The sequence below is a fragment of the Antechinus flavipes genome, chromosome 1, assembly GCF_016432865.1.
Source record: "Antechinus flavipes isolate AdamAnt ecotype Samford, QLD, Australia chromosome 1, AdamAnt_v2, whole genome shotgun sequence".
Taxonomy (NCBI): domain Eukaryota; kingdom Metazoa; phylum Chordata; class Mammalia; order Dasyuromorphia; family Dasyuridae; genus Antechinus; species Antechinus flavipes.
This window is the reverse complement of record NC_067398.1, coordinates 509405644-509413081: the sequence shown is the minus strand read 5'-3', so window position 1 is coordinate 509413081 and position 7438 is coordinate 509405644. Positions and strand designations below refer to the sequence as shown.

The 7438-nt window shown below is 35.8% G+C and overlaps 1 protein-coding gene across 1 annotated transcript; it reads left to right on the top strand.

The window, feature by feature from the left end:
* Positions 1-4526: 4526 nt before the first annotated feature.
* On the top strand, positions 4527-5900 carry LOC127544019 (fructose-1,6-bisphosphatase 1-like). The gene has a single exon (XM_051970466.1). It carries the CDS (start codon positions 4640-4642, stop codon positions 5654-5656), a length of 1017 nt encoding a protein of 338 aa, XP_051826426.1. The 5' UTR covers positions 4527-4639; the 3' UTR covers positions 5657-5900.
* Positions 5901-7438: the final 1538 nt, after the last annotated feature.

Genomic DNA, 7438 nt, shown 5'->3' with positions numbered 1-7438 from the left:
AGAAGAAATTATATGTCAAAAATGAACTTCCAAAAGGAGGAAAACAAGCAACAACCAGATGGATTTAAAGGCTAATTTTATCAAACATTTAAAGTACAGTGAATTCTATTATTTCATAAACTGCTTGCTAAGAAGGAATTCTACCAAATTCATTTTGTATTTTACACATATTCCCATCATGTTATAAATATGGTCATAATACTTAGGCTATGGAGAGTCAAAACAGAAAAAGAACATTATAAGTCATTATTCCTAATGATAACTGATTCAAGCATTTTAAATAAAATCTCAGCAAAGAAGCTTTACAACGTAACACAAAGACTGTATATTATGACCAGGTTAATTTTACAGAAAGGCAGTGATGGTCCAATATTAGACAATTTATAAACATAATTGATTATTATTTTATTGTATCAATAGATTGGGTAGCTAAGAAGAAAAGAACATTGGACCTGGAGTTAGAAAAAAGAGGGTTTAAATCCAGCCTCACATATTTATTTATTATCTTATTAGACCTTGGGCAAGTCAATAAAATTATTACTGTTAAAATGGGAATAATAATAACATCTTCCTTTCAGGGTTATTATTAGAATCAAATGAGATAGTTATTTGTAAAGTGCTTATAGTTTCTGGTACATTGTAGGCACTACTTAAATGCTAGCTATTATTATTATTATTATTGCTATATTGATTATTATTAGCTACTTTTGATAGACAGTAAAAAAGATGATTTGATAAAATACAGCAAACAGAAAAAATAATTTTAAAATTTATCTGGGAGAATAAAAGGTCAAAAATCACAAGAGAAATAATGAGGATAAAAGGGGGAAAGAGGAAGAATGGTCTGGCAGTACCAAATTTTGGATTGTATTACAAAGCAGCAATAATCAAAATGATTTGTTACAGGGCAGCTAGGTGCACAGTGGATAGAGCACTAGCACTGAAGTCAGGAGGACTTGAGTTCAATTTTGACCTCAGACATTTAAAAATATTTCCTAACTGTGTGACCCTGGGCAAGTCACTTAACCAACTGCCTCAGCCAAAAAAAAAAAAAAAAAAAAGATTTTATATTTGTTAAGAACTATTCCATCTGATCAGTGAGACAGATTGGGTATCTAATATAAAGAAGCAAATGAACACAATAATCTAATGTTTGGTAATCCCCTAAACCACAGCTACTAGGGTAATAACTTATTATTTAACAAAAATTTAGATAAATTGTAAAGTACTAAGAGAATAGATGAAGTAAAAATCTCACATTGTGCACCAAAATAAGCTACACAATGGAATCTCTAGTTCAGAGTGTAGTCACTTTACAGGATTCCAAATTGCTTTCCAAAGTTGTTCCACTGATTTGCAGTTACACCAACAATACACTATTGTGACTATCATCTTATAATTTCTCCAACACTGACTATTCCTATCTTTTATCCTCTTTTTTTTTTCTAATCTGCTGGGTACATTGATTTGTTTTTCTCTGATTATTAGTGAATTAGAGTATTGTTTCATAGTCATTAATAGTTTGCACTTCTTTTGAGAATTATTTGTTCTCCATTTTTATAGTCAAAGGTTCTGATAAAGGCCTCATTTCCAAAATATATAGAGAATTGACTCTAATTTATAAGAAATCAAACCATTCTCCAATTGATAAATGGTCAAAGGATATGAACAGACAATTCTCAGACAAAGAAATTAAAACTATTTATAGCCATATGAAAATATACTCCAAATTATTATTAATCAGAGAAATTCAAATTAAAACAACTCTGAGATATCACTACACATCTGTCAGATTGGATAGAATGACAGGGAAAGATAATGTGGAATGCTGGAGGGGATGTGGGAAAACAGGGACACTGATACATTGTTGGTGGAATCGTGAACACATCCAGCCATTCTAGAGAACAATTTGGAACTATACTCAAAAAGTTATCAAACTGTACATACCCTTTGACCCAGCAGTGTTTCTACTGGGCTTATACCCCAAAGAGATACTAAAGAAGGGAAAGGGACCTGTATGTGCCAAAATGTTTGTGGCAGCCCTGTTTGTAGTGGCTAGAAGCTGGAAAATGAATGGATGCCCATCAATTGGAGAATGGTTGAGTAAATTGTGGTATTTGAATGTTATGGAATATTATTGTTCTGTAAGAAATGACCAGCAGGATGACTACAGAGAGGCTTGGACAGACTTACATGAACTTATGCTAAGTGAAATGAGCAGAACCAGGAGATCATTATATACCTCAACAACGATACTGTATGAGGATGTATTCTGATGGAAGTGGATCTGTTTGACAAAGAGATCTAATTCAGTTTCAATTGATCAAGGATGGACAGAAGCAGCTACACCCAAAGAAAGAACACTGGGAAATGAATACAAACTGCTTACATTTTTGTTTTTCTTCCCGGGTTATTTATACCTTCTGAATCCAATTCTCCCTGTGCAACAAGAAAACTCTTCGGTTCTGCACACGTATATTGTATCCAGGATATACTGTAACCTATTCAACATGTAAAGGACTGCTTGCCATCTGGGGGAGGGGGTGGAGGGAGGGAGGGGAAAAATCAGAACAGAAGTAAGTGCAAGGGATAATGCTGTAAAAAATTACCCTGGCATGGGTTCTGTCAATTAAAAAGTTATTTTAAAAAAAGAGAGAATTATTTGTTCTCATACTTGCTTATTGAGGAATGGCTTTTGGATATATACACACACATCCATAGATACATAGGTAAACTAATTATGCAGACATAAATTTGCTTTTTTTAATTTTTCCAAAATGAATTTTAAAAATTATTTTATTAAGTCTGTCAAGAATACCTTTGATAATTTAATTGATATAGTATTAAAATAATAAAGTAGCTTTGGTAGTATTGTCATGATTATTATATTGACATTATCTATCCATAAGCATGAAATATTACTGCTCTAAGTTCCTATTCCTTAAATTTCTTTAATGAGCACTTTACAATTAAATCCATGAAGGTATTTTGTACATCTTGGTATGTTAATTCCCAGATACTTTATGCATGTTTAAGTTTTTTGGAATGGGAATTCCCTTTATATTTTTGCCTCTTCAGTTGTCTTATCCATTATAATATAGGGCTTTTTTAGAGTTTATTTTGTGGCCTGCAACTTTGGTGGAGCTATGAATTCTCTCAATTACTATTTTTATGAATTCCCTAGGATTTTCTAAATAAATCATTATATTGTCAGCAAGTAGGAACAGTTTTATTTCCCTTTTGCTTAAATTTGTGTCTTTAACTTCTTTCTCATTTTATTGTTATTGCTAGCATTTCCAGACCTATATCAAATAATAACAGAAAGAATGGATATCCTTGCTTCCCTCTTTTATTGGGAAAGTTCTTAGTATATCCTCATTGTACATGATGCTGGCTTTTAGTTTTGTATAGATACTTTTATAATACTAAAAAAGTCCTTCTATGTCTATACCTTGTAGAGTTTTTTTAAAGAGAATAAATCAATATTGTACTTTGTGAAAGTCTTTTTCTGCATCTCTGGAGATAATCATGTGGGTTGGGGATGTTTTTATTTTTAATGAGTAATTATTTTAATTATTTTTCCTGTTGACACAACCTTGCATATATATAACCTCTGATATAAATTCAATTTAACTATGATAAATGATTTCTAATATGAATCAGTTATATTTGAAAGGATTTTATTTAATTTTTGAATTCATTCATTCATTCATTACATTCATTAATATTATTCTGTGGTCCTTTTTATGTTTCTTTCTCTTTTCTAAGTATTAGGGTGTACTTGTCTCATAAAAGATATCTGGTCTTGTGTTTTCTTTCTTAATCTTTGAGAATAATTTGTGTACACTGGTATTAATTTTTCTTTTAAAACATTGTCCTACGTATAATATATGTAAAAGAATTATGTGAATCTATCAAGACCAGCAATTTCTCCACCGTCCTCTTTCCCTCCTCTTTCCCCCAGGCAGTTTCTTTATATCTAGTACTAGTTCCTTTTCTGAGATTGGGTTATTTAAGATCTGTTTGATCTTCAGTCAACTTGAGTATTTTATATTTTTTGAGAGCTTCCTTATTTCCATTTTAAATCGTGCCAAATTTTTGCCTTACTCTTAACACAGTACCTGGTCTATGGTAAGTGTTTTACAATTGCTTGATGATTGTCTGACAGCCACTATATATTGGAGTCGGAACTTGAATGCAAGTTCTTCTGAATCCAAAAGTTGGCTTGCCTAACTGCTTCAGCAGCACACAGCAAAAACAGAAAGAAAAAAAAAGTGCAATTTGAAAAACACGGCATTCTCTACTTAGTGTTGCCTTTGAATTGCCTCTTCTAGAAGTCAGGATAGGTAGCAGAGACTAATTATAAAGACAAGACATTTTTGGTTTTCTTTCTTCCTTCCTAGTTCTTACTATTCTTTTTCAGGACGCCCCCACTCTCCTCAGGATCCTTATTTTTACCTAGCTGTAGGTGATCGATCAGGCAGTATTCCAAGCGCCCCGCGCCTGTGCAGTACTGGCTGTTTCCCAACAGTCACTATCTCAGCATAGAGAACCGATCACAGACTTGACCTTTGAATTCATCCAAATTCCCGGCTCCCAATTCTCAGCTCTTTTAAGTGCCTGGCTCCAGGAAGTGTGCATGGATTACCAGGGTTCTTTCCTAGAGGAGGACAGCACCCTGATCCGCTTTGCTTTGGACAAAAACAAGAAAGCCAAAGGCTCAGGTGAAATTACTCAACTGCTCACTAGCCTCTGTACTGCCGTCAAAATCATTTCCTGTGTTGTGCGTAAAGCAGGAATAATCCAACTTTATGGAATTGCCCAGCCAACAAATACGATGAATGAACACGTTAAGAAATTGGATGTCTTCTCCAACGAGCTGATTATTAACACGTTAAGATCATCCTTTGCCACATGTGTCCTTGTGTCAAAAGAAAATACAAGTGCCATAATAATAGAACCGGAAAAAAGAGGAAAATACGTGGTTTGCTTTGATCCTCTGGATGGTATTTCTAACACTGACTGCCTTGGACCCATTGGCAGTATTTTTGCCATTTATAGAAGGACATCAACTGGTGAGCCTTCTCAGGACGATGCTCTGCAGCCTGGTCGGAATATAGTAAGCTCTGGGTATGCTCTATATGGCAGTGCCACAGTGATAGTGATCGCTACAGACTCTGGGGTAAATTGCTTTATGCTGGATCCAGATATTGGGGAATTCATTTTAGTCAATAAAGATATCCAGATCAGGAGCAGAGGTAATATCTATAGTATCAATGAAGGCTATACCAAGGATTATGAGCCTGCTGTCTTAGAGTACCTCCATGAAAAAAAATTCCCTCAGGACAATACAGCTCCCTATACAGCAAGATATGTGGGTTCCATGGTTGCAGATGTACACAGGACCTTGGTGTATGGAGGAATCTTTTTGTATCTAGCCAATGAAATGTGCCCCCAAGGAGAGCTGAGGCTCATCGATGAGTGTAACCCAATGGCCTTCATCATAGAAAGAGCTGGTGGACTGGCTACCACAGGAAAGGAGTCAGTACTGGATATTGTTCCTACTGAAATCCATCAGAAAATACCCCTGATTTTGGGGTCTCCTGAGGATGTGAAGGAGTTCTTGAAGATTTATAAGAAGCATGCTGAGAAATGAAAAGACTGTCACTCTAAAAAAATTGCCAAAGATCACACCACATCCTGTGACTCTGACCATGAATGCTCAAGTTTTCAGGGCTAAGCAATACTCAAATGCCAGATATTTCCCACTATCCTTCCAAACATAGCATAAAGTCTTGAGCAAACTAACCAAAATGCCATTTCTATTATAACACAAATAGCTAAGATATTTGAAAGGCAGGAGGGACAATGGAAATAAATGTTATTCCTTTCAAATAAAAGACTATTGTATTTTACTAGGGGATTCTGTAAAACATAAAATCCACCAGTAGCAGGTGACTGGGCTGCTGTGAGTTGGAGAAGTAGGCAATTTAAGTCCCAAAGAAAAGCTTTCTCCTTGGTTCTCATCACCAAAGAAGCAAGTATTGCAGGGAATTTCTAAATCCTAGGAAATAAGCAGATTGCTGATTTGTGGCAAAATGAATAAAGCCATCTTTAATAGAAAATGACTGTTAGAATATAGTAATAAATTAATTGTGCTTTTTTTTGGTAGGGGAAGCACAGTGCTTGATGGGGAGAGGTCAGCAGAAGCAGAAAGATATCCTTTCTTGGTTGGGATCTTCTCTCTGTGAAAAAGTGGTGGTATAGGATGTATAGATTGTGATGACCACGTTAGCACCCTGGATACCTTAGAATCAGCCGGAGTCAGGTTAAGCAAAAGTCCTTAGTCTTTATTCTTGGTCTTTAGAGGTAGGATTGAATTGGATGGAAGCAGAATCTCCACGACCTACCTTCCTTTGTCTCCCGTCCAGAAGTGTCCCTGGTTAATCTTAACTCCACTCCCTAGTCCCTCCTACAATTATCTGTATACACTAATTATCTAACCAGCATAATATGGTGCTTAGGAAGAATCTTGGCAAAATTGTGACCCTCACCCCCCAAAAATCTCTAGAATGGTGAGATATTAGGTGCTAAGATCCAGGGTATTCTTCAACTTTCAAATCATAAGTGATTTCTGGCTAGTCTTTAAAAAAGAGATTAGTGGCACTAGATTTCTTACTCATTGAAATTGGGAGGGCAACTAGATAGTACAATGGAAAAAGTTCTGGCCTTGAATTCGGGAGGACCTAAATTCAAATCCAGCTTCAGACACTTACTTTTTAACACTTCTTAGATATGTGACTCTGGGCAAGTTACAAATTGCCTCCAAAACAAAAAAGAAGTTGGGAACATAGGTTTGGAAATGGTTTATTTTGTATTGGACCTAGGATTTCTTCAATATATAGACCTGGGACTTCCTCTATCAACAGATGTTGGTGGAGTTAGTGTTGCCTCCTAAGAAGAGGCAAAGTGTTGTGATCTAGTTCAGATGGATCTGAATCGGTCCCTGTTCGGGCACCAAAATGTGGTGAGCTTTTTCTTCTCAAAACGCAGCCAGGTGATAAAAGTTCAGATCTTTTATTATCTCCAATATAGCCCGGTTAGCTTAGAGGTCTATCTCTCTGCTTGATTCCAAGAGCTCTCTCCGAATGTCGCCAAATCCAAAGGTCTGGTCCTTCAGCCTCTGCCTCTGCTTTCTTCAGCCTCCAGCCAGCTCCATTCTTCATGTCATTCTAGTGAAATCTCTCTAAGTGCTCTGTGTCTGTTTCTTTTATACAAGAGGGAGGAATTGTGGTATATGAGAGAGAGGGATTATGGGTTTTCTCCCATAGTGCTCTCTGGCCCAAAGAGCTTCAATGAGTAAAGGTGTGAACACAAGCCTTGTATTAATTAGTTCTACTTAGTACCTTGTTTCAGGTTCTGGCCAAAATCTTGTAAG

Bases quoted from the DNA above. Each gene is read 5' to 3' on its own strand.
- LOC127544019 (XM_051970466.1), top strand. From the start codon at position 4,640: ATGGATTACCAGGGTTCTTTCCTAGAGGAGGACAGCACCCTGATCCGC.